General features: G+C 55.5%; 5 protein-coding genes across 8 annotated transcripts in view; 2 read left to right on the top strand and 3 right to left on the bottom strand.

Annotated features, from left to right (window-relative positions):
* MYRF (myelin regulatory factor) overlaps nt 1-4,801 on the top strand; it is a 44,308-nt gene extending 39,507 nt beyond the window's left edge. For all 4 annotated transcript variants that reach the window (XM_071428187.1, XM_071428185.1, XM_071428186.1 and 1 more), the window contains 4 exons: nt 287-361; nt 484-586; nt 1,144-1,218; nt 1,417-4,801. In XM_071428187.1, the coding sequence (XP_071284288.1) occupies nt 287-361; nt 484-586; nt 1,144-1,218; nt 1,417-1,503 (340 nt within the window). In that variant the 3' untranslated portion in view covers nt 1,504-4,801. The remainder of the gene's footprint in view (nt 1-286; nt 362-483; nt 587-1,143; nt 1,219-1,416) is intronic.
* Nucleotides 4,802-6,071: 1,270 nt separating this feature from the next.
* TMEM258 (transmembrane protein 258) lies at nt 6,072-6,824 on the bottom strand. The gene is made up of 3 exons (XM_071428190.1): nt 6,684-6,824; nt 6,482-6,591; nt 6,072-6,336 (listed from the first exon to the last, which is right to left on the bottom strand). Exons 1-3 carry the CDS (start codon nt 6,807-6,809, stop codon nt 6,210-6,212), a joined length of 363 nt encoding a protein of 120 aa, XP_071284291.1. The 5' UTR covers nt 6,810-6,824; the 3' UTR covers nt 6,072-6,209.
* Nucleotides 6,777-9,331, top strand: FEN1 (flap structure-specific endonuclease 1). Its single transcript, XM_071428188.1, has 2 exons — nt 6,777-6,875; nt 7,456-9,331. Exon 2 carries the CDS (start codon nt 7,457-7,459, stop codon nt 8,615-8,617), a length of 1,161 nt encoding a protein of 386 aa, XP_071284289.1. The 5' UTR covers nt 6,777-6,875; nt 7,456; the 3' UTR covers nt 8,618-9,331.
* Nucleotides 9,332-12,908: 3,577 nt separating this feature from the next.
* Nucleotides 12,909-14,950, bottom strand: LOC139590507 (cobalamin binding intrinsic factor-like). The gene is made up of 8 exons (XM_071428181.1): nt 14,554-14,950; nt 14,310-14,453; nt 14,096-14,221; nt 13,844-14,010; nt 13,625-13,772; nt 13,310-13,448; nt 13,111-13,229; nt 12,909-13,027 (listed from the first exon to the last, which is right to left on the bottom strand). The coding sequence occupies exons 2-8, from the start codon at nt 14,332-14,334 to the stop codon at nt 12,966-12,968; spliced, it is 786 nt and encodes a 261-aa protein (XP_071284282.1). The 5' UTR covers nt 14,335-14,453; nt 14,554-14,950; the 3' UTR covers nt 12,909-12,965.
* Nucleotides 14,951-15,876: 926 nt separating this feature from the next.
* On the bottom strand, nt 15,877-18,015 carry LOC139590508 (cobalamin binding intrinsic factor-like). Its single transcript, XM_071428183.1, has 9 exons — nt 17,796-18,015; nt 17,534-17,716; nt 17,284-17,427; nt 17,067-17,210; nt 16,813-16,988; nt 16,489-16,726; nt 16,238-16,379; nt 16,043-16,161; nt 15,877-15,959 (listed from the first exon to the last, which is right to left on the bottom strand). The coding sequence occupies exons 1-9, from the start codon at nt 17,863-17,865 to the stop codon at nt 15,898-15,900; spliced, it is 1,278 nt and encodes a 425-aa protein (XP_071284284.1). The 5' UTR covers nt 17,866-18,015; the 3' UTR covers nt 15,877-15,897.
* Between the last annotated feature and the right edge of the window lie 5,807 nt (nt 18,016-23,822).

Genomic DNA, 23,822 nt, shown 5'->3' with positions numbered 1-23,822 from the left:
GAGCCAGAAGGGCTGGCTGGTGGCACCTTAGTGGGAGCAGCAAATAGGAAAATCTGGGAGTTTTTCCAAGATTTTCTTGGATGCTTCCTGCCATTACCTCTTGCTGCTCGATGGGAAGAGGAGCTGGTGCTCCCAGCTTTCCCTCAGGGGTTGTGTTTGGTGGTGGGCTCATCCTTGGGACATTGGGAAGTTTTTCCCTCTGAGCTCTCGGCCTGCCAGGGATTTTGAGTCCTGTCCTGACCTTCCCACAGCCTGGTGACATCTGATGTTCTTTCTGTGTTCCCAGGGCTGGGAATTTCAGCTACCGCATCCCTGTGAGCCAGCAGACAGCCGTGAACACCAACCTGACCCTGGAGATGAAGTGAGTGCCCATGGATCATGTCCTTTGGGAGCCCCTGGAGTGGCTGATGTGGCCATGGCGTCTCCATGGGAAAGGGACACTTGTTCCCCCTTCCACACCCTCATGGTGTCCTCTCTTCCCAGCTCCTCCTCCACTGTGTCCATCTCCCTTTGTGACCTTGTCTCCAGTGATCCCTGCCAGGACGCTGTGAGCAGGAACAGCTCCACCAACTCCACAGATGCACAGGTAGGGAAGGGAGAAGGGGACAGCTCACAAATTATACGTGGAATCACTGAGGTTGGAAAAGTCCAGCCATTCCCCCAGCACTGCCAAGGCCACAGTGTCCCCAGGTGCCACATCCACACAACTTTTAAATCCCTCCAGGAGTGAGGACTCCTCTGCTGTCCTGGGCAGCCCTTCCCATGAAGGAATTTTCCCTAATACCCAACTTAAACCTCCCCTGGCACAGCTTGAGGCCATTTCCTCTCATCCTGTCCTTTGTTCCCTGGGAGCAGAGCCTGATCCCACCTGGCTGCCCTCTCGGGTCAGGGAGTTATGCAGAACTTCCAGTAGGTCCATCTGGACCATCTCTACTTCCAGTAGAGCCAGAAGGTCCATCTGGAGCCTCCTTTCCTCCCGGCTGAGCCCCTCCAGCTCCCAGAGCCCTTCTTCATCCCACTTGTGCTCTAGGAGACATCCATGGGGTCACTTGACAGCACGAGGCTGTGGATTTCCTCACAGATCCAGCCTGGAGGCCACCCCCCAAGCTGATCCCTGACCAGCTGTTCCCCTTCCCTCCCCAGGACACCTCGCACCGCTGGCCCCTGGTGATGCTGTCCTTCCGGGAGTTTTCCTACCACTTCCGAGTGGCGCAGCCGGTGAGTACCCACAGCTTGTCCAGGGCCACGTGGAAGGAGAGAAATGGGGGATTTATGAAATGTGGGGAATGCAGGAGCTTCCCACAGTCCTGTGGGTGGTAGGAGGATGATCTGTCCCTGCCCCAGCCCATAATCCAGGCAGAATTCCACCCTTGGAGTAGCACCCCTCTCTCTCTAAGCTGCTTTTCCCGTTCCTAGGGCCGAGCTGACTGCAGCACTTCCCTGGAGCAGCTGGGACACCTCTTCACTGACTATTACTTCCAGTTCTACTGGCTCTGTGAGTGAGTCCCGGCAGCACCAGTGCCCTCTGCTCGGAGACAGGAGGGGAACTGGTGCCACTGGGAGCCTCCCGAATTCCCTGCTCCGCTGGCCCCCAGCCCCGCCTCATCCCCATGTCCTGCGGCAGCTCCGGAGCTGGAATGGTGATGGCTGGAGACACTGAAGCTCAGGACAGACAGGACCTAAAAGCCACCACCAGCCCTGTGGTGGCTCCTGGGGGGACCTCGCACCTATTCCCAGCATCCCACACCCCTCTCCTTCCCTTAGGGGGATGTTTGTGTCCTCCATCACTTCCCCCTCCCCTTCCAACACTGGATTTGGAAGCATCACACCGGACTGAGCGTGGACAGCTCTGCCACATCCCAGAGGGATGCTCCTTCCATGGACAGGAGCCCCACCCGGTGCTCCCAGATGTCCCACATCAGTTCTTCACAACACTGGAATTGCTTCAACACTGGAGCCCTTTCCAAGAGCCAAACGCTGGAGTTTGGCCTGGAAAGGACGGCTGTGCCTGGACCTACTGGAAGTTCTACACTGGAGTTGCTGTTCCTTCTGCTTGGCCCAGGGCCACTTCCCACAGACTTCCCAGAGACTCCCGGACCTGCCAATGGACACGTTCCTCTAGGAACAACCGGAGAAGGAGCAGCTTCGACATCATCCCCCCTCTTCTTTGTGCTCTTAAATCCCATATCCATGTGGGATATCCAGGTCTGGATGGATAAAACCCCCACTCAAGCTGCTGCTGAGGCCATGCCACACCTGGGGGCACTTGTCCCCAAGCCAGGGGTGACAAATGACCAGCACTTACCCACATTCAGTGTGGTAGGATCCGTTTTTGTCCGCTCGGAAGCGGCGTGTGCGGAGCTGCCTGGTCAGCTCTGGAGCCAGTGCCAACCTCTGCCCAGATGTGCAGCACTGGCAAAGCCTGGAGTGCCCTGCAGAGCAAGGCCAAGTCCCTGGGAGCACCAGGATCTGTGTCCAGGCAGGATCTCGGTCTCAGGAGAGAGGTGGTGTTCTCCCAAAAGTTGGGATGGCAGCAGCTGCAGCCTGTCCCTGCCCTCACAGATCTATGCTGGGGGGATTTGGGATATTTTACTGTTACAAGTCCTTAAATTGCTAAACTACTGAATTCTTGTGGGGTTTAAGCCGTAAAAAAAAAAAACCCAGGAATTTCCTTCTGGCCCCATTGAGCCACGTGTGTCCTGTGGGAAAGCCAAGTGGCTCCCTGTGCTTCCTCCTCCCCGTCCTGCTCCTTGTGCTACAGAGGAGTTGTCTGCATTCCTGCAGGCTCAGCCACCTCCAGGGTATTCCAAGATGGATTTCCCTGAGGAAACAAGTGAGGGGGGAATGCCACGTGCTGATCCTAAGGACATTCTAAAGCTGCTGTGGAAAAACAAAGATGGGTTTTATCCAGGTAAAGTGATGGTTCCTGGGCACGTCTGGTTTTATCTCCCATCATCCCCCCCCTGAGCTTATCCCAACGAAGCAGCCCTGAAATTCCTGGTGATGTCACTTGGATTTGGCATCTGCCCCCAAGAACTGTTTGTAGGGAGGTTTCAAGGCCTGAATTATAGTTACTAAAATCCACTGAGTCCTGGGAAGCAGGGAATAGTGGGTGAGCCGGGCATTGCGAGCAGCCAAGCAGTTGGAAAACCCAGTTTTGGGAAGCTCAGTGGGACAACAGGACACCCCAAGGCCTGGGAATACCTATGCACAAGCAGGGGGGCTCCATGCTCAGCAGGATTCTCTGTTTTTCCCTAAAATTGGGAAGGAAACACCTGGATGTAGCTGAGTGCTTTTCCCTCCACCTGCCCTGAGTGGTTTTTCCTCGTTTTAAACTGGGAAGTGACTTCCTTGGCAGGTTTGTTGTTCCCTTGGCAATCAGTGGCCCAGGCTGGCACATCCTTCCTCAGGTGAGTGATGCTGAGCTGGGATAAAAGCTCCTGGAAGAGGAAACAGGGAATGTTGGGGGGGCCAGAGCCTGCAATCACCACCCCCCTCAGCCAAGACATTCCAGTACATTCCACCCCACTCCTGAGGGAAGGAATCAATCAGTGGTGGCCCAGGAGGAGTTGGGATCTCTCAGGTGTCCCCAGGATGCTCAGCCATGGGATTTAGGGAGATTCCCAACAAACCAAGTGCCTGGAAACATCTCTAGTGCCTTTTTCCTTACAGAACAGCCCCAAGGAACAGTGTTTTCCCCCATATATTCCCAAGTGCTGCCTCAGACATGGTGCCCGGGTGGTTTAACTGGGATGTGGCAATTCCTGGAGTGCCACAGCCAGCCCTACCCACATGGAGCTGGCAGCAATCCCTGGGATCAGGAGAGGACAGGGATTCAGGATGAAGTTTTTAGTGTCAATAGTACCTTATGTCTTAAAGTGGCACAGGTTGCCCAGAGAAGTTTTGGATGTTCCATCCCTGGAAGTGTTCCAGGACAGGTACAATGGGTTTGGAGCTGCCTGGACTAGTGGAAGGTGTCCCTGCCCATGGCAGGGAGTGGGACTGAAAGGGCTTTAAGGTCCCTTCCCGCCCAAACCATTCCAGGATTCCATGATAAAAATCATCCATCGGCTGCTGCCCAGCGAGACAGCAACGAGCTCCAAAGGGGCTCAGAATTATAAAATGAAGGAGTCGTGGAATTGCTTCCAGGCCCGTGGAAACAGCTGTCTGCATGGATTTCCCCCCCAAAATGCATCTCTGCCCCTTCCCTGTCCCCAATCAGTACCAAGAGAGTTCACAATCAGGCCTTTCCCTGCGTGGGACGGAGGGAATTCTGAGCCCACCTTCCAGCTTGGGGAAATCCCTCCCCATCCAGCGGCAAAGAGACATTCCTGGCTGGAAGGAAGACAAAAGGGTGGAGAACGAGGCTGTTTGGGAGTTGTTTCAAAAGCAAATTCCCAACTCTTCTGTCCTACTGTTGGAGCTTAAAGCCTGTAAATAGAGACTATGGCATCACTGGAAGAATTAAGGAAAAAAACACCACGTAAAGCACTAATTTTGTTGGTTTAAATGTTGCTGCCACAGCTTTAATCACTGTATTTTGCCAGCCAGTTCGTAGAGTTGCATTTGTAGCAGGTTATTATTGATTCCTGGTTTTTATTTGTGGGGAACAAGCGTGGTTTCCCTCTTTTCTTCCTGATTTATATTTATATTTTGCTGAATTTGAGGGCTGAGTTTCCGGATTCCCCGGATTTTTTTTTTGTTTGTTTGTTTGTTTTGTTTTGCTTATTTAGACTTTGTTTTATGCTGGAGGTAAATGTGCCCATATGAATAAAATATATAAATACTGCTTTGTATCCAAGGATGGCTCCTGGTGCTTTCCTCCCTCCTTTCTGATGGAATAACTCAGGTGAATGGCTGTAAAGCTGCCCACGGGATAGAGGAAATTCCAAGTCTTTAATCAGTGGAAGTTTCTGGATATGCCCAGTCAAGGTTCTTTGGAATGGGGATAAAAAGGAAAAAGGAAGGAGGAAAAAGAAAGGAAGAAGGGGAAAGAAATTAGGAAGGGAAAATGAAGGAAGCAGGAGAAAATGAAGAAAATAAAGAGGGAAAAGAAAGGTTAAATGGACAAAGGGAAAAGGAAAAAGAAAGCAGAAGGACAAAGAAAGGAGGAAGAGGAAAAAAGGAGGGGAAAATGAAGAAAGGAAGGAAAAAGAAAGGAAAAGGAAAACCTGCCTCTGATATCACATTGCTCACTTCAGAGGGCAGACTCAGGTCCAGAAGGATCCAAAAGTCCACGTAAGGAAATCTTCCTTCCCAAATAGGAAATCGGGGCTTGGATTTGTGATTTTGAAGTGGAATGGTTTGAAATCCGGTCTAAAATTCCAATCTGCCTCTTGCAGACATATAAATCAATTCCTTGTTTCTAGGCCAGGCAGTTAATTCAGGAATTAATGAAGGGCACATCCAGCACCACAAAACTCCTGGTTAGGGATGAGAACAGGCACAGCATTCCCAAAAGAAGGGTGAGGGGATGTGATGGCAAAGAGGGCTGAGGGATTAAAAGCAGATTTAGGATTCATTCTGCACAGCCTGGCTGCACCAGGACACAAGGTGGCACTGGAACACCTGTGACCACACACAGCACAGAAATCTGGGATAAAACACTGGCCACGTCCCAAAGTACTCAAGATCCCAAAGATCTTGTGCCAATATGGAGAAAGGGAGGCTCAGGAGGGACCTTTCCACTCTGCTCAACTCCATGACAGGAGTGTGCAGCCAGCTCCTTCTCCCAGGGAAAGTGACAGGACAACAGGAGACAGCCTCAAGCTGCACCGGGGGAGGTTTAGGTTGGGCATTAGGAAAAATTCCTTCATGGAAAGGGTTTTAGAGCACTGGAACAGGCTCCAGAGGTGGAGTCCCCATCCCTGGAGGGATTCAAAAGCTGTGTGGCTGTGGCACTTGGGGACACGGGTTAGTGGTGGCCTTGGCAGTGCTGGAGGAGTGGTTGGACTGGGTGATCCTAGAGGGCTTTTCCAGCCTTAGACTTCCCATAATTCTACCCAAGCCCTTTGGAAAAGCCAGGTTAAAAAAAAAAAAAAAAGGACAAACCAGCAGTCCCCAGGCAGGTGTGTCACAGAGCCACCTTTATTCACCTGTGGGTCACTGCCTGTCACAGACCACACCTGCTACAGGCGTTTTCTCGTTGAAATACAAAAGAAATATAAAAAGAGCTTTCCCGAATCCCCCATCCAGGCCCCCCTGGGGGTTCAGACGTAGATCCCGACCCAGAGCAGCAGGAACAGGACGCCGAAGCCCATGAACAGCGAGGCCACCAGCGAGATCAGCAGCTCCTTGTAGATGTCCCGGGTGTACTTGGTGGATGTCACCTCGTAGCTGCCAGGCCGGGGGTTAAGGTGATAAAACAGAGGCACAATAAGGCGAGGGGACCCCCACCCGCTCCCCTGCCCCCGGGAATCAGGGCGATAATCCGGGACTGGAAGGCACCGCAAGGGGACCTTGCGCTCAGCCGCGGGGATACACGAAGAACCAGGCGGTGAAGAACATGCCGATGGCCAGCAGCACCACGGTGAGGTGCGGGAACACGGCCGGGTTCACCGGGCTCGTATATCTGCTCATCGCCTCCAGCTCCTGCGGGGACACGGCAGTGTTCAGCGGGGCCGGGCAGCCACCGGGCCGAGCCCCCTGTAGCAATCCCCGGTTCCCCCCATCCCCGCCCTCACCATGTCGCCGGTCCCTGCTGCGACACGTCGGCTCCGCTCCCGCCGCCGCACGTCCGCCCCCCTCTGCCGCCGGAAGTGGAAGTGAGGGCGGGAACGAGGCGCGGCGAGCGCGAGCCGCTTCCCCATTGGCCGGCGGCGGCTCCCGGCGGGCTCGGCGGCGGAGCGCGGGAGAGGCGGCGCGCGAGCGGCCGGGTAATGGCTGAGGGATAACGGGGGGATCTGAGGGGAAACGGGGGCTCTGAGGGGGAATGGCTGAGGGATAACGGGGATCTGAGGGGAAACGGGGGCTCTGAGGGGTAATGGCGTCTGAGGGGGAACGGCGATCTGATGGGAATCGGGAGCTCTGAGGCGGTAATGGCCACTGAGGGAGAACGGGGGCCCTGAAGGGGTAATGGCTGAGGGAAACGGAGGGTCTGAGACAGGCGGAAGAGGGGTTGATAGCAGGCCTGGGGAGTTTGGAAATAAGGAGATAAGACTGGGGAGCTTATGGGGTCTAGATGGTTGTAATGGTGGAGATAATCGAATTTTGGGGAGGGGGATTGGGATGGGAGGGGCAGAGGTTGGAAGGGGAGTAATGATGGGCCGAGAGGGAGTGTTGAGGGATAAGGGTGGCCTGAGGCAGGATTCGGGATGAGGGCTGCCAGTAGAGGCCGCAGCCCTTGGAGTGATGGTTTGCAGGGGAAGCACTGCCCTCTTTGCTTCCCCCTCCTTGGGTGGCCTAGCATTCCTCATGCAGAGCCCGCTCTCAACATCCCCCTTTTCCCTTCCCCAGGATGGGAATCCATGGCTTGGCCAAGCTTATTGCCGACGTGGCTCCTGGGGCCATCCGGGAGAACGACATCAAGTCCTACTTCGGCCGGAAAGTGGCCATCGACGCCTCCATGAGCATCTACCAGTTCCTGATCGCAGTGCGGCAGGGAGCTGACGTGCTCCAGAACGAGGACGGGGAGACCACCAGCCACCTGATGGGAATGTTCTACCGCACCATCCGCATGGTGGAGAACGGCATCAAGCCGGTGTACGTGTTCGACGGGAAGCCCCCGCAGCTGAAATCCGGGGAGCTGGCCAAGCGCACAGAGCGCCGGGCCGAGGCGGAGAAGCACCTGCAGGAAGCGCAGGAGGCCGGGGAGGAGGAGAACATTGAGAAGTACAGCAAGAGGCTGGTCAAGGTGACCCCGCAGCACACACAGGAGTGCAAGAAGCTGCTGACCCTGATGGGAATTCCCTACGTGGAGGCACCCGGCGAGGCCGAGGCCAGCTGTGCCGCCCTGGTGAAGGCTGGGAAGGTGTATGCCGCCGCTACGGAGGACATGGATTGCCTCACCTTCGGCAGCCCCGTGCTGATGCGGCACCTCACGGCCAGCGAGACCAAGAAGCTGCCCATCCAGGAGTTCCACCTGAACCGGATCCTGCAGGATCTGCAGCTGACCTGGGAGCAGTTTGTGGACCTGTGCATCCTGCTGGGCTGCGACTACTGCGGCAGCATCCGCGGCATCGGGCCGAAGCGCGCCGTGGAGCTCATCCGGGAGCACAAATCCATCGAGAGGATCGTGCAGCAGCTCGACACCAAGAAGTACCCCCTGCCTGAGAACTGGCTGCACAAGGAGGCCCAGAAGCTCTTCCTGGAGCCCGACGTGATCGATCCCGAGGCCGTGGAGCTGAAGTGGGGCGAGCCGGACGAGGAGCAGCTGGTGCAGTTCATGTGCGGGGAGAAGCAGTTCAACGAGGAGCGCATCCGCAACGGCGTCAAGAGGCTGAGCAAGAGCCGCCAGGGGAGCACCCAGGGCCGGCTCGACGACTTCTTCAAGGTCACGGGCTCCATCACCTCGGCCAAGCGCAAGGAGCCGGAGCCCAAGGGAGGGGCCAAGAAGAAAGCCAAGACCAACTCCAAGCCCAACGGCACCCCGGCCACAAAGAGTAAAAAGGCAAAGTAACCGCATCGGGCGCCCACAGACCTCTGGGATTGGGTTTTTGGGGGGCTTAATGAGGAATTTTAGACTAATGACAGTTGTGTGTCAGTGCTGCGTGTTAGCGATGGGAAGGAATGGATGAGGCCAGCAGAGTGGAACAGCTTCTGGGCACAAACATGCCCAGATTTCAGAATTCCAAAGCTGAATAGTTCCAGAGCAGACTCAGGACAAGTTAGATTTCAGCCTGATCCCACCCACCCCAGAAAAGGTAGATGCAAGCAGAAGCTGGAAAGATAGGAGCGGAAGGCAAGCTGGAATTGGGAAGGAGACTTCAAGTAATGAGGTAAAATTCTCCCTTTAAAGAGAGTTCATTAAGGTTTTTCCTTCCCTTTTTGTGGTCACTCTCCTTATTCAAAACCCAGTTGTGATCCGAATTCCAGCAATGTCCTGGCCCTCTTTTAGTGTGTAATCCAGGGAAAGCTAAGCCCAGACTGCAGCTCTCCCAGCCTGAAATTTGCTTAGAAATGCTTAAAAATAAAAATATCCATAAGCCTAGAACTGCAGCCTCTTAGTCCCTGAATTCCAGAGGCATTTTTCCGTGTTGTACACACTTACAGGTCCCAGGATGGGAATTAAAACCTTTTATTTCTTATTTTATTCTGTATTTTCTATAGTGTTTTGCTTGTCAGAGCCATGGGATGGGTTTTGTTTTCAGAATAAAATTTGAACACAAAGACACTGTTTCTCTTTCTCCAGAGAAGTGGCTTAAACCGTGGTTATAAATGAAAATCCCAGTTTTAGAGGGAATTCTGTAACAGCCGAAAAATCATTCAGAGTCTGGAACACAAAGAATTCCAGTTTTGAGGTCTCTGGATGCTTCATAGACATCAAAATCTGTGAGTCTGCTCTTTGCCAGTTTGGACAATAAGAAACTGGCTTGTTTTGTGGGGAGATGAATCTTTAATATTTATTATGCATTAATCTTGCTAAAATTGGGGTTTATATTTCCTTGCTGTGTATTCTCTTGCATGTTTCAATCTATAATTGTTTTTTCCCCAGAAGTTTTTAAATTAAGTATTTCTCTTTTATCTCCAGATATCTTCATAGGTACGGGAATGGTTTTGTGGTGGAGGGATAAAAAATTATTTAAAAATAATAATATCTGGAAATAAGTTTGGGAAATTCACCAATTCTAAAAGCTGCTTTTCCACCACCCTCTCTCTACCTGGCGCTTCATGGTATTTCACTCCATTTTTCCTCCATTTCTTATCCCAAGCAAAGATTCCCACTGCTTCTGACACTGACATTATTATTAATGAGTTCCAGTTCCACTCTTTATCCTTGGAGCAAGTGCTGTGGGAAGCTAGGGATGCAGCAGAGCCAGTCGGAGAGGGCACGGGGGATCTGGGGCTCTCGGGTGTGGGCAGTCTCCCCGTGGGAAGACTGGAATACTTTTTCACCTTTCCCCCTTTCCCACCTCTTAGTTCTAATTAAATGAATTTTCAGCTTCTTCATCCCAGTTTTCCAGCTGGCTGGACCATGTCCCATGTGTTACCCACAGCATTCCCGCCCTGAATCCAAGCCAAATATGTGCCAGCTCCTGGGAAGAAAGGAACCCTGTCCCAGTGGAAAGCAGAACAGTGGGAACTCCCAGACAGCTTTTGGGGAAACCCTGAATTTATCCAGCAGGAAGAACGCTACGGAGTGTGCCAGCTGCTGCCACGAGCTGGATCCTGGATCCGTGACAGCCATCTCCTGAGAGCTCCCTTGCGTTCCCATTCCCGCTGGAGCCTCTTGTCCAGCGCTGCCCGGAGGGTTTTCTCCTGTGGCACTGCTGCAGCCTGGGAGCCGTGCATCGGGCACCGGCGGCTCAGGGACACTGGCTGCTGGGAATGCTTTGCTGGAATGGCTTGGCCTCCCACTTGTATTTCCAGGCTTTTCATGGCTGTGGGTACCTGGTGAGTTCTGCGGATGGCCACGGCTCCGAGGCAGCAGGGAGACCTGTCCATGTGGGCTCCTCCATCTGGAGTCCAGCAGATCTCATGGAGGCTCTGGCAGGGATGGAGACCTTTGCTATAAATATCCCAGGTGGGGGGATCTTCCTTAGCCTCATCCTCCACAGCCAACTCCAGGGACCATTCCTGACACGGGGACAGCTGCCTTTGCTGCCGGAGCCTCTTGTCCAGCAGCGTGCGGAGAGTCTGCCCAGACGGCTCCACTGCAGGATCCTGGGAGCCATGGATTGGGCACCGGCGGCTCCAGGACACTTCCACTTGCTTCTTGGCAGGAACAGGCCAGGTTCCAGTTGGAGCACAACACAGGTCACAGAGGGTCTGGATGGGATTGGAGGAGCCTTTCCGAGGGATCGACATCCTTGGAAGAGGGGAGGATCTCAACCAGCGTCGGGTTCTGTGGAGGACTGAGCCTTTCCCAGCGGCAGATGTTTTCCGACAGATCAGGGATCTTGTTGGGCTCCCGGAGGGCTGGGGGCTCTCAGAGGAGCTGGAGGAGCTGGAGGAGGAGCAGCAGGGCAGGTGGCCTTGCTCCAGCAGCTGCTCCAGATCCTCCCACGACAGCTGCCACATCTCCGAGTCCCGCGGGAAGGACACCTCGGGCCACAGCGGCGTCACCAGGTCCTGCAGCTCCCGCGCCGCTGTCACACAGGGGGTGCAGCAGGGGCCGCAGCCGCAGGGGATGTACAGGGGGCTCTCCAGGGCAGCCGGGCCCTGGGGAGGGGCCTCCTCAGCCCGGGGGGCACCGGGAGCCCCTGGGGCCGCTCGGCAGCACCGTGACACCCTGGCCCGGCTCCCGAGGCCTTTCCGCACCTTCCAAATGCGGGTGGCCAGCAGGATGGCCGTACTGGCCACCAGCAGGACGAGCGAGGGGAGCAGGAAACTCATGGCTTCATCCGTGTCCCATCGTGGCCGCACTGGGAACCAGGGGTGGTGGCACGTGTCCTGTAGAGACAGCGTGCTGATGTCACAGTGCTGCGGGTGGGACACCTGTGTGACATCACAGCCCCGCCTCGCCCCGGCGCTCACGGCCCCAGGGCACCCCAGCGCTTCCAGGGGCGAGGGGCTCCATGTGGGCACTGGTGGCCCTCTGGAGCAGAACAGATGGAAACATTCTCAGGCAAGTCGGACACAGTGATGAGGAGGAGGATGATGGTCTCACCTCCTGGCTGACAGAGCTGGGGACATGGATTGTCCCATGGGACACTGCAAGGTGCTGCAGGAGGAAAAGCTTTTCTCAGTAACCACCAACCCATTTCTGTGTTATCCACAGCATTCCCATCTTTCCAAGCCCAGGGCTGTGCCACACACTGTGAAGAAAATGAACCCTGTGAATCCTACTAAAAGCAAACAACCAAAGCACTGAGCAGCATAAGTGTTTTCTGTGGAGCGTGTTGGTGATGGAGAACTGCATCAAGATGGGATTTATCAGGGGGGAGAGGGGCAGACTGGGTACCCAGGACATCCCGTGTGGCACAGGGCAGGAATGTCATCTCCAGTGGAACACGTGATATCCTACACCAGCTGTGGCACTGCCACATGGTGCCAGTTTATCTGTGTGGTCACAGAAGGACATGGAGGGTGGCACAATCACCATGGGTTGAGTCTGACTGGTTTGATGTCTGGGATAAATCCACGTGTACTGGAGATGATGGAAGGTGGTAGATGCTGGTTCTTAGGCTGTTGGGAAGAGTTTGGATCCCATCCCTCCCAGCTCCTTCTGGAGACAGTGTCTGGAACCACAGAATGGTTTGGGTGGGAAGGGTCCAGCTGGGAGCAGGTCCAGGCTGAAGGTCTGGCTGGACAAGGCCCAGTGGGAGTAGGGAATGGGGCTGGCTGGAGAGCAGCTGGGACCCAACTGGGAGGTGCTGGTGACTCCTGGCCAGAGATGGAGTCACAGAATCGAGATTAGGATCAGCTGCAACCCCAGGCCACCACCTGCGGATTTCCGGGGGGGAAATGCAACTGCTGGCCTGAGGCTGGTGCTAACTGGGGTTGTAATAATCAAATGGAGATAATTGCATCTGGTTCATGCCATGAGAGCTTGTGTGGGCATCAGAATAGGTTGAACTGAAGCACAGCAATGTGCCTGGAGCAACAAGCCCGTGGCTGCTGGGGAAAGGCTTTGTGGATGTCCAAGAGGGAATTGACTCCATGGAGTTTGGGTGAGGCTGTGCTTGTGCGTGGTGCTGGGGAAGAGAAGGAGCGGATCTGAGCTCGTGGAATTAAGCAGGAAGGAAGACAGAAGGGATGTGAGCTGTGTTATCTCCCAGAGACACACACACACACACACACACAGAGGGACATGCTGGAATGTCACTTTATTGCTCCACGGAGGGGTCCAGGGTGTCTTGGTGGCATCAGTAGGTGCTGAAGATGGCCTGGATGTGCTCCCAGTTTTTCGGTTTGTAGGTGCCAACCCCTGCAGCAGAGGGATGTGTGAGGCTGGGACATGGAGGTCCCCAAGCACAGCCCCTTGTGCCCCACACCCCCCTGGGTGCTCACCTTCCTGGAGGGGACTCCAGCAGCTGAAGAACTGCCAGTAGGTCCTTTCGGTTTCATTGCCAGCCAGCCCGTGGATGGAGGTCACAAAGGGACCCCAGGATGTCTTCTTTGTCTTGAAGCTGCCGGCAAAGGGAGTGAGCTCAGAGCTGGGTGCGGGGATGCAAACACTTCCCCTTCTCTCCCACCCTCTGGCTCTCACCAAAAGTTGTCAGGTTTCTCATTCCTTGCCACCTTCATCACCTGGAGCAGCTTGGAGTTATCTGGGACACACACCGAGGTGGAGTAGTGGAAGTAATTCTTCAGCGTGTTGGTGATGGAGAACTGCACCGTGATGGAAGCTGCGGGTGGGGAGAAGGGCAGGGTGGGCACCTGGCACAGCCCGCCTGGCATAGGGCAGGAGTGTCACCCCCACGGGGTCAGCTCCAGGTTGGAACTGCAGTTGTCCCCAGCACTGGAGACAGGGGCAGCTGTTGGCGTGGGGACATTCCGTTGGTGGCAGCACAGCCCCACCCACCTGCGTTCAGGTATGACTTGCCCACCAGGGGAGGCAGCACCTGGGCTATGGCCATGGGCTGTTGGTAGTCGTGGTTGTAGACCACGCTGAAGGCCTGCGCACGGTCCCACTTCCGAGGCGCGTAAAACTCACTTGAGGTCTCCAGAGCCTGTGGAAGAGGTGGAATGTGGCACAAGCAGCCTGGGAGCGGAACTGTGACCCCAGAGCCCCTGTCCATACCTGCAGGGCCAGGCCCATGCTGTAGATATTCCCAATCATGCCATTGTGCCTTCCTTGCTCATCCAGAAAATCATTGGTCACCGCCTTTAGTGCATCATGGATCAGATGCGGCTTGTCTGTGTGGTTGTAGGCGCACACCAGCGCCAGCACCGCCATGGCCCGTGTGTCTGCGGGACCCCAGTGTCACTGTCAGCGCCCCGGAGACACCTCTGGGAGTGGAGGGGGCACAGCAGGCCTGGAGGATTCCCTTACCCACATCGGGGGAGCTCTTATGTTTCAGCAACTCCTCAGCCACAGCCTTGACTGCATCTTGGTAGTCATATTCCTTCACCAGGCACAGGGCCAGGATGTCCAGGCTCTCTGTGTACCAGGTGATCACTGCAAGGCAAAGAGGGGGGAGCTGATGGGATGCAGTGAGGGTGACACCCCCCAGGCCCCCCAGTCCTTCCCTCACATCCCTGTGTACCGTTTTTGCTTATCTCCTCATTCATTTTCTGCTTCAGGATGGGGATCAGGTTGATAGTCTTCCCCCTGGCATGGACACATCAGGGGTCCTGGCAGGAGGAGAGGAGGGCGAGGACGTACAGAGCCACTTGTCCCGAGGTCAGGTCTGTGGGGACAAGAGGACAGAGTGGTGGGATGGGATGTGGGGTCTGCTGGGATCAGGTGCACCCCCTCCCCTGCTCTGGGTTCTCCTCTCCCTTCCCCACCTGTCTGGGCTCTCTCCACTGCATCCTTCTTGATCTCCTGGAGCAGCCAGTTGTGGACATGGCCATGGGTGGCTCCAGCCAGGTTCATGGCCAGCAGGATGCTGGGATTCGGTGGCTCGTCAAACTTGACAGATTTCTCCATGCGCTGCAGCAGCTTCTGGACCAGGTGGTCGTGGGTGACTGTAGCCTGGCACCCCTCTGCCACTGAGGGCAGGTCACCAGGAGCCCTGTGCATCATCCACTCGTCCCTGTGCAGTGTCACCAGTCTGTCCGCAGTGCCACTGCAGGAGGACTGACACTCGCTGCAGCCCTGCGTGACCGTGGCACTTGCCAGGGCCAGCAGGACTGCCATGCTGTAAGCCATACTGGGCATCCTCTGGCCTCAGAAGAGCTGATCCACTCAGGGCAGCAGAGGCCGGCAGGCACTCATCTCTCCAGCTGTGCCCTCTGCTTTTATCTGCTCCTGGTGCCATCCTGTGCTCACTGCCCACCCTCACTTCCTGTGGCACTTCTGCATGATGCCAGCCTATCTGTGTGGTCACGGAAGGACCTGGAGGGTGGCACAATCACCATGGGTTGAGTCAGACAGGATGCTCCTGTGTGACTGGTTTGATATCTGGGATAAATCCACATGTACTGGAGATTGTGAAAGGTGGTGGTTGCTGATTTTTGCTGTTGGGAGGAGTTTGGATCCCATCCCTCCCAGCTCCTTCTGGAGACAGTGTCTGGAACCACAGAATGGTTTGGGTGGGAAGGGTCCAGCTGGGAGCAGGTCCAGGCTGAAGGTCTGGCTGGACAAGGCCCAGTGGGAGTAGGGAATGGGGCTGGCTGGAGAGCAGCTGGGACCCAACTGGGAGGTGCTGGTGACTCCTGGCCAGAGATGGAGTCACAGAATCAAGATTAGGATCAGCTGCAACCCCAGGCCACCATCTGCGGATATCCGGGGGGGAAATGCAACTGCTGGCCTGAGGCTGGTGCTAATTGGGGTTGTAATAATCAAATGGAGATAATTGCATCTGGTTCATGCCATGAGAGCTTGTGTGGGCATCAGAATAGGTTGAACTGAAGCACAGCAATGTGCCTGGAGCAACAAGCCCGTGGCTGCTGGGGAAAGGCTTTGTGGATGTCCAAGAGGGAATTGACTCCATGGAGTTTGGGTGAGGCTGTGCTTGTGCGTGGTGCTGGGGAAGAGAAGGAGTGGAGCTGAGCTCGTGGAATTAAGCAGGAAGGAAGACAGAAGGGATGTGAGCTGTGTTATCTCCCAGAGACACACACACACACAGAGGGACATGCTGGAATGTCACTTTATTGCTCCACGGAGGGGTCCAGGGTGTCTTGGTGGCATCAGTATTTGCTGAAGACGGCCTCGATGTGCTCCCCATCTTGTGGTTTGTAGGTGCCAACCCCTGCAGCAGAGGGATGAGTGAGGCTGGGACATGGAGATCCCAACCTCAGGCTCCCCTGCACCATCCCTGGCCCCCTCCCCCACCTTCTTCGAGGGCATTCCCAGCACTGAGGAACTGCCAGAAGGTCCTGTCCTCCGTGCTGCCAGCCAGCCCGTGGATGGAGGTCACATAGGGACCCCAGGATGTCTGCTCCGTCTGGAAGCTGTGGGAGAATGAGGAGGCTCAGGCCTGGGTGGGGAAATGGCAAATCCCACCTCCAAAGCCACCCTGGCTCTCACCAAAAGGTTTGGGGGTCCTCCTTTGCTGCCTCCTCCATCACCCGGAGCAGAGTGGAGCCACTTGGGACTTCCACTAAGGTGCAGTTGTCGAAGTGTTTTCCCTGGAGCGTGTTGGTGATGCAGTAATGCACCTGGATGGGGGCTGTGCAGGGAGAGAGCAGCAGGGTGGGCACCTGGCACACCCTCAGTGGGCACAGGGTGGGAACATCATCCCTGCAGGGTCTGGGCAACTCCAGGTGGGATCAGCGTACCTCTGGGAACGCCGTGTGTCCCCTGCACTGGGGGCAGGGGCAGCTGTCGGCCTGGGGACATACTCTTGGTGGCAGCACAGTCCAGGCCAGCCGCATCCAGGTAGGACCTGCCCACCAGGGCTGGCAGCACCTGGGCGATGGCCATGGGCTGCTGGTAGTCGTGGGCATACACCCTAGAGAAGGCCTGGGCACAGTCCCACTGCCGTGGGGCATAAAACTTCCTTGTGGCCTCCAGTGCCTGTGGAGCGGGTGGGATGTGGAATGACACATCTGGAAATGGGACCAGGTGGCCGCGATTCCACACTCCCCTGGCACCTCCCCTACCTGCAGGACCAGCCCCATGCTGTAGATATTCCCGATCATGCCATTCCTCTCCTCCTGCTCATCCAGGAAGCTGTTGCTCACTGTCCAAAGTGCCTCCTGGAGCAGATCCTGCACGTCTTTGAGCTCCACTTGGTCATAGACGCAGGCCAGCGCTAGTGCCACCATGGCCTGGGTGTCTGTGGGGTCTTGGAGTCACTGCCAAGGCTCGGGATAGCCCGCAGGAGTGGGAATGTGGGAGCAGAGGAGTTCCTTACCCACAGAGATGGGTCTCTGGGGGTTCAGCACCTGCTTGGCCAGGGCCACTGATGGCCCTTGAGCACCGCCCACCTCAGCCAGGCACAGAGCCAGGGTGTCCAGGCCCACGCTGTACAGGGTGGTTTTGGGAATCCCCTCGGCCTCTGAAAGCAAAGAGTGGCAAGATGACAGGGTGTGGGGACAGTGACAGCCCCAGGCCCCCAAGCCCCAACAAACCCAGTTTGGCCATCTCCTCATCTGTTTTCTGCTGCAGGACACGGATCAGGTCGAGGGTCTGCTCCAGGGCATGGACATGCTGGGGATCCTGGCAGGAGGAGAGGAGGGCAAGGACGTGCAGAGCCACCTGTCCCGAGGTCATGCCTGTGGGGACAAGGGGGCAGCCAGGCTGTGCTGAGCTGGGCACCCCAAGAACTGGCGGAAACCTGGTCCCCCGGGAGCTGGTGCCTTCCCTCCTTTCCCTCCCTACCTTTCTGGGCTCTCCTCACTGCTTCCTCCTTGATCTCCTTGAGCAGCCACTTGTGGATGGGACCGTCCCTGTCCCCCCCAGCCAGGTTCATGGCCAGCAGGACACTGGGATTTGCCGGCTCCGTGAAATTTACAGATTCCTCCATGCGCTGGAGCAGCTGGGAGACCTTATCCTGCGGGGCCACTGGAAAGAGGGGAGGTCAGTGGGATCCTGTGTCCCATCCGTGGTCTCTCCTGGTTCTCCGTGGGCGGCTGACACTCACCACAGTCCTCGGTGGCTGTGCAGCCCAGCAGGGCCAGCAGGACCCCGATGCCCAAAGCCACACCAAGCATGCTTCTGGAGCCAACTGGCCCACTCAGGGTGGCAGAGTCCTGTGGGAATTCGGCTCTCTGGGCGTCCTCTCTGCTTTTAGCTGTTCCCAGTGTCCTTGTCCCGTCACCTGCCCTCCCCCAGCTGCCCTGGCTCTGCCAAGCACTGCTGGCTTATCTGTGTGTCCAGCGGGGGAGGAAGGGCAGTGATTTTCCATTTGGGTTCACTGGGGACCACTTGGACCACGTCAGTATCCATGAGGCTGTGATGTTGTATGGGATTCGTCCCAGTATGTCCCAGAAGGAACCACCTCAATCTTCCACCCAAGGTCCTGGAAGCCTGAGGAGCTCCATTGCTGGCTGGACATTCTCCAGCTGCTCGGACTTTTCCAGGAAACTCCAGCCTTGATAATGTAACTTCAGTACCAGGAAAACTGGTGGAGAAGGTCATACTGGGCCCTGCTGGGAAAGCAATTCAAGGACAGTGCCTGTGTCAGACACAGGCAGCTCAGGAGAACGGAGAGAAATTCCCATCTAACTGGTTTCTTATCCTGCTGCCATAATGTCTCCTGGCTCAGAGGTGATGGGAAGGCTGAGCCTGTTCATTTTTGGGATTGTAGTAGGAATTTTGACCCTGTCCCTCATAGAATCCTTCTGGAGGTGTCCTGCTCTGAGACGAACAGGGACAGGGTGTGCTGGCTGCTGTGCTGGATGTAACTGGGATAGGGAACTTTTTGTTTACTGGACTTGGATTCAGAATGGTAATGGTGCAGATAACCCGCGGGAGGTTTGGTGGTTGCTGAGCGGGGCTTGCTGTCCTCAGGCACTTTGCAGTGGGACAATCCAGGACAAGGCACCATCCTCAGGGACATTCCCTGTGCCTTCTATGGGCGGGGAGGAAAAAGGGATGGGGGAGTCTGGAGTGTGATGGTGTCACTTGGCACAGCCCATTGTGGTGGAGCACCCGGTGAGTGAGGGATGAGGGGGCCCGAGTGAGATCCCTCCAAAAAAGGGAGGTTACAGCCCCAAAAGGCCTGAAAATTCATGGAGGGTTTGTGTGAAAAATACTGAAAACTGCAAATATTCCCATTTTTGTATATTCTGAGAAATCTTAATGCATTTAAAAACTGATTCCGAAATAAAAGCCTGTGTCTGCTGTGTTATAGACAGGATATAGACTGTAAGGAATTCTGGTTACGGAGCTAGACGCTTTGAAAATACAAACATATTTCTCTATCCGGGGCCAAGGCCGGGGCTGCTCCCGGAAGGAAACGCCGCGGCCCCGGGAGCGCAGGCGCGGAGCCGGGAGCGGCAATGGCGGAGCCCGGGGAGCGGCGGGGCCGGGCCGGGGCACCGGGGGCGGCGGCGCCGGGCTCGGAGGTGAGCGGGGAACGGGGACAGCCCCGAGCGGGGAACGGGGGATCGGTGTCCCGGCACGGGGATCGCTGTCCCGGCACGGGGATCGCTGTCCCGGCACGGGGATCGCTGTCCCGACACAGGGATCGCTGTCCCGTCCCGGGACCCGGAGCGGGAAGGCGGCAGCAGCGGGAGCTGCGGGCAGGGGACACCGGAGCTGCCTCGGCCGAGCGGGGCCCGCGGCATCGCTGCGGGGCGGATTCTGTAGGGGCCAAAATGAACATTTTGGGGTAGAATCTGAGTTAATGTGCAGGGGACAGAATGCACAGTTTGGGGTAAGGAAGGGGTGGTCGGTGCTCTGCGGAGGGACCAGCTCGGGCTGGCTCTGTGCTGCTGTGAATAATTTGCTTTATGGAACGAGACAGCCGAGACTGCCGCAGGAATCCAGGGCTGGAGCCGGGGAGGAAACCTGGTCTGAGCGCGGGAAGGGGAGCGGGGGTCAGGCGGGGCTTCCGTCGGTCACTGGAGCCGCCGCCGTGAAAGCGACGTGTAAGGATGTATAGCGAGATACAAGGGACATACTGATTGTAGGGTTACCGATAACGATACGTAACGGAGCTACAGAACGATCGTATAGCGAGATATAAACAAAACTCCCCCACCGTCATCCTTCTCCCAGCCCCGCTGTGTTCTCAGGATCTTGGGGGAGGAGCCGGGCTCTGGACAAGGCTCCCGGGCACAGCGGGGAATTCTTGGGGTCCTGTGCGGGCCAGGATTTGGACTCGATGCTCCCCGGGGGCCCTTTTGGCTCAGGAGATGCTGCGATCCTGTGCCTTGGAGGGTGGATTCAAGGGGATCGGGGGGTTTTGCCCGCGGTGTTCGCGGCCCCGCCGGGTCAGGGCGGGCCAGAGGCGCGGCCGCCCCGGGACAGCGGCACCGGCCGGGCTGGGAGCGCCCGGTGCTGCCGCCCCGTGGCCAGCGCCCGGCACTGCAGCCCGGGACGGCGCGGGAGCGGCTGGAGCGGCACCCCCGGGAATGCTGGGGCACCCCCGGGAATGCTGGGGCACCCCGGGAATGGTGGGCATCCCTGGGAATGCTGGGGCACCCCCGGGAATGCTGGGGCATCCCAGGGAATGCTGGGGCTTCCCAGGGAAAGCTGGGGCATCCCAGGGAAAGCTGGGGCACCCCGGGAATGCTGGGGCACCCCCGGGAATGCTGGGGCTTCCCAGGGAAAGCTGGGGCATCCCAGGGAAAGCTGGGGCACCCCGGGAATGCTGGGACACCCCCGGGAATGCTGGGCATCCCTGGGAATGCTGGGCACCCCCGGGAATTCTAGGCATCCCTGGGAATGCTGAGGCATCCCTGGGAATGCTGAGACATCCTGGGTATGCTGAGGTGTCCCAGGGAATGTTGAGGCACCACAGGGAATGCTGAGGTGTCCCAGGGAACGCTGAGGCATCCCATGCCCGGGGCACTCGGCAGCACATCCCTGATGTGGTGCAAAAAAAGGAAAGCCCTGGGTGAGTGGGAGGATGTTTCTGGAATGGAAGTGGGAGAGGTGCTGATCATGCCATGGAATCAGGGGCTGCTTTGGCTTGGAAGGGAGCACGAGATCATTGACACTCTCTTGTCTGATTGCACAGCCAAGAACATCCCAAAGTGCCTCCTCACCCTCATGGACAGCAGGAATGTCTTCCATGGCTCCTGTTTAGGAATGGCAGTGGCTGTTGGGAGCTCGGGCAGGAGCACCTGGAGACCAGGTAAGAGCAGCAATGGGATCATTCCAGCTGCTGCTGGAGGCAGTTTTCTCAGGATGTTCCTCTGATTGATCCTTTCACAGGAATTTTCTTGGGTGTATTTGAGAGTAATTCCAAGAATTTGGAAATAGTTGAAAAACAGAGGGAGAAAACTGAAGCTGATCCATTTCTAGCAATTCCAAACTTCTCCCACACCACCATTATAGAGACCTGGTTAGGGGATAAAGATGCAGAGGAACAAATGTTGTAAACCCCTCTGGATTTCTGACAGAGCAAACCTTCCAGTAATCCCAGCTGATGTCTCTGAGAAACTGTGGGATCCTCGGGATTTCCAGGAAAGAAGAAGAAAGACAGAGATGAGGGAAGAGGCTTCCACTTAATAATGATTTGATGGACATGGGAATGATTCTTGTATGTTTGATGCTTCCCTTTTTATTCCTGGAATAATATTTTAGTGATTCCTTTAATAAATCTAAATTTGGGAAATTAAATTTGAAAGGAAACAATACTAAATGGATGGATGGAGAAACCATGGAATCATCTGGAGTCCCCAAATGGTTTGAGTGGGAAGGGACCTTAAGGATCACCTCATTCCATCCCCTGCCATTCCATCCACAGCCCAGGGTGCTCCAAGCCCCATCCAGCCTGGCCTTGGACACTTCCAGGGATGGAGCAGCCCCGATTTCTCTGGGTTGATGGGCACAGGAGGGAATTTCCAGCAGGAGCTGAGGCGTTTCCTTTGCTCTGGCCAGCCCCAGCAGGGCTGTGGGAGGCAGAGGATGTGGGAGCAGGAGCTTTGCCCCCTGCCCCGGGGGAGTCTCTGCTGTCCCAGCCCCAGCAGAGCAAACGTTTGTGCTTTCACATCCCGTTCCAAGGAGCTGCCCAGGCAGGAACGGGGATGGGCGCGGAGCAGGGACGGTGCCAGGCACAGGGGGACATCCAGAGGTGCCACCAGCCCGTCCCTGCTGCCCAGGCTGGCATGAGCAGGCTGGGCACCGTCCCTGGCTTTGCTCTGCAGGCTGAGGAAGCCAACCCTGGCGAGGAGGAAGATGAGGAGGCGTGGGAGGATGGAGACAGCGGCCCCCAAAGGCTGGGGAAGGCCCAGCTCCAGGTAGGAGATGCTGCCTTCCAAGGACAGGGACTGGTCTGTCCCACTGGAATTTGGGATGGGAGGCCAATGGAACAAAGGGGTTGATTCCATTTTCTTACTCAGGTTCTCATGTGCCTTAGGAGGTATTTGTGGGAAGGTCATTATCCCTGATGGAATCTCTGAAAAACAGGGATTGAAGCTTTCTGAAGTGACCCAAACCTGCCTGCATGTATCCAAATGCAGCCCCAATCCCTGTTTTTGTGTACAGCTGGAATGAGACCTCAGCTGCTGGTACTTGCCAGCTCACAAGCTGTGTGGCTCAGAGTCTGCAGCCCTGAAGGGCCAGGCTGTGTTTAAACAGAGAGCAGAGAGCTGGAATAATTTCCTAGCAGGGAACTTGACTTGGAAGCTGCGTTCCAAACTTTGGTCCACATTTATTTTATCTCCCACATGGAATTGCCTAAAGAAGCAGAAGTGGGGTGTTCCTAACAAGAGGACATCCCAATGTATTGGTGGGAGAGGGCTTAAAATTAAAGTGTGAGTGGAGGTGCCTTTAGGACACTTTAAATTCCCATGCCTGTGGCACTCAGCCACACATCCCTGATGTGGAGCAAAAAAAGAGGAGGGGGGAAGCCCTGGGTGAGTGGGAGGATGTTTCTGGAATGGAAGTGGGAGAGGTGCTGATCATGCCATGGAATCAGGGGCTGCTTTGGCTTGGAAGGGAGCGCGAGATCATTGACACTCTCTTGTCTGATTGCTCAGCCAAGAACATCCCAAAGTGCCTCCTCACCCTCATGGACAGCAGGAACGTCTTCCATGGCTCCTGTTTAGGAATGGCAGTGGCTGTTGGGAGCTCGGGCAGGAGCACCTGGAGACCAGGTAAGAGCAGCAATGGGATCATTCCAGCTGCTGCTGAGGCAGTTTTCTCTATTTACGATAGAGAAATATTTACGATAATTAGATAATATATGATATAATATATATTGTATATTATATATTTTATAGAGAGAGAGAGAATTATATATTTACGGTAGAGAATCTATATTATGATTTTCCTCTGATTGATCCTTTCACAGGAATTTTCCTGGGCATATTTGAGAGTAATTCCAAGAATTTTGAAATAGTTGAAAAACAGAGGGGGAAAACTGTGAAGCTGATCCATTTCTAGTAATTCCAAACTTCTCCCATAACACCATTCTGGGGGAAACCTGATTAGGGGACAAAGATGGAGAGGAACAAATGCTGTAAATTCCCCTTGGCTCTCCAGCAGAGCAAACCTTCCAGTAATCCCAGCTGATGTCTCTGAGAAACTGTGGGACCATAAGGATTTGCAGGAAAGCTAAACAAGGACAGAGATGAGGGAATAAGCTTCCAATTTAATAATGATTTGATGGATGAAAGAATGATTATTGTGTGTTGGATGCTCCCTCTTATATATCTGAGTAATTTTGAAATGGTTCATTTAATAAATCGCCTAAATTTGGGAATTTAAATTTGAGAGGAAACAACACAAAATTAATGCAGGGAGAGATGGTGGAATCATCCTGGAATGGTTTGGGCTGGAAGCCTCATCTCTGAGCCTGTCCTGGGCTGGCTCCTGTCCTTCAGCCACTCGCTGCAGGTGGACGTGGAAGTGATGGAGATGTGCAGGGAATGCTCCTTGGTTTTCCCAACTGCCTTTGGCAATCTGGCCATTCAAAAGACTAATTGACTTCTTCCAGCAGGAAAACATTTAAACAAGAGGTGCCAAAAAGAATTGGAGCTTCTGCAAAATGAAA

The sequence above is a fragment of the Agelaius tricolor genome, unplaced genomic scaffold (genome assembly GCF_023055355.1).
Source record: "Agelaius tricolor isolate 1412-34295 unplaced genomic scaffold, bAgeTri1.0.p SCAF_5, whole genome shotgun sequence".
Classification (NCBI taxonomy): domain Eukaryota; kingdom Metazoa; phylum Chordata; class Aves; order Passeriformes; family Icteridae; genus Agelaius; species Agelaius tricolor.
The sequence above is the reverse complement of the archived record's forward strand: the minus strand, read 5'-3'. Positions and strand labels throughout refer to the sequence as shown.

What these genes read in the sequence shown, in the direction of transcription:
- TMEM258 (XM_071428190.1), bottom strand. Translation starts at nt 6,809, where the DNA reads ATGGGGAAGCGGCTCGCGCTCGCCGCGCCTCGTTCCCGCCCTCACTTC. An exon ending in CAGCAGGGACCGGCGACATG is followed by an intron (nt 6,592 to 6,683) that starts GTGAGGGCGGGG and finishes GTGTCCCCGCAG; the next exon opens with GAGCTGGAGGCGATGAGCAG. An exon ending in TTCACCGCCTGGTTCTTCGT is followed by an intron (nt 6,337 to 6,481) that starts GTATCCCCGCGG and finishes CCGGCCTGGCAG; the next exon opens with CTACGAGGTGACATCCACCA.
- FEN1 (XM_071428188.1), top strand. Translation starts at nt 7,457, where the DNA reads ATGGGAATCCATGGCTTGGCCAAGCTTATTGCCGACGTGGCTCCTGGG.
- LOC139590507 (XM_071428181.1), bottom strand. Translation starts at nt 14,334, where the DNA reads ATGAATGAGGAGATAAGCAAAAACG. An exon ending in CAAGTCATACCTGAACGCAG is followed by an intron (nt 13,449 to 13,624) that starts GTGGGTGGGGCT and finishes CCCCACCCGCAG; the next exon opens with CTTCCATCACGGTGCAGTTC. An exon ending in GAGAAACCTGACAACTTTTG is followed by an intron (nt 13,230 to 13,309) that starts GTGAGAGCCAGA and finishes CTTTGCCGGCAG; the next exon opens with CTTCAAGACAAAGAAGACAT.
- LOC139590508 (XM_071428183.1), bottom strand. Translation starts at nt 17,865, where the DNA reads ATGCTTGGTGTGGCTTTGGGCATCGGGGTCCTGCTGGCCCTGCTGGGC. An exon ending in CCAGAGACCCATCTCTGTGG is followed by an intron (nt 16,989 to 17,066) that starts GTAAGGAACTCC and finishes AAGACCCCACAG; the next exon opens with ACACCCAGGCCATGGTGGCA. An exon ending in TGGGAATGCCCTCGAAGAAG is followed by an intron (nt 15,960 to 16,042) that starts GTGGGGGAGGGG and finishes CCTCTGCTGCAG; the next exon opens with GGGTTGGCACCTACAAACCA.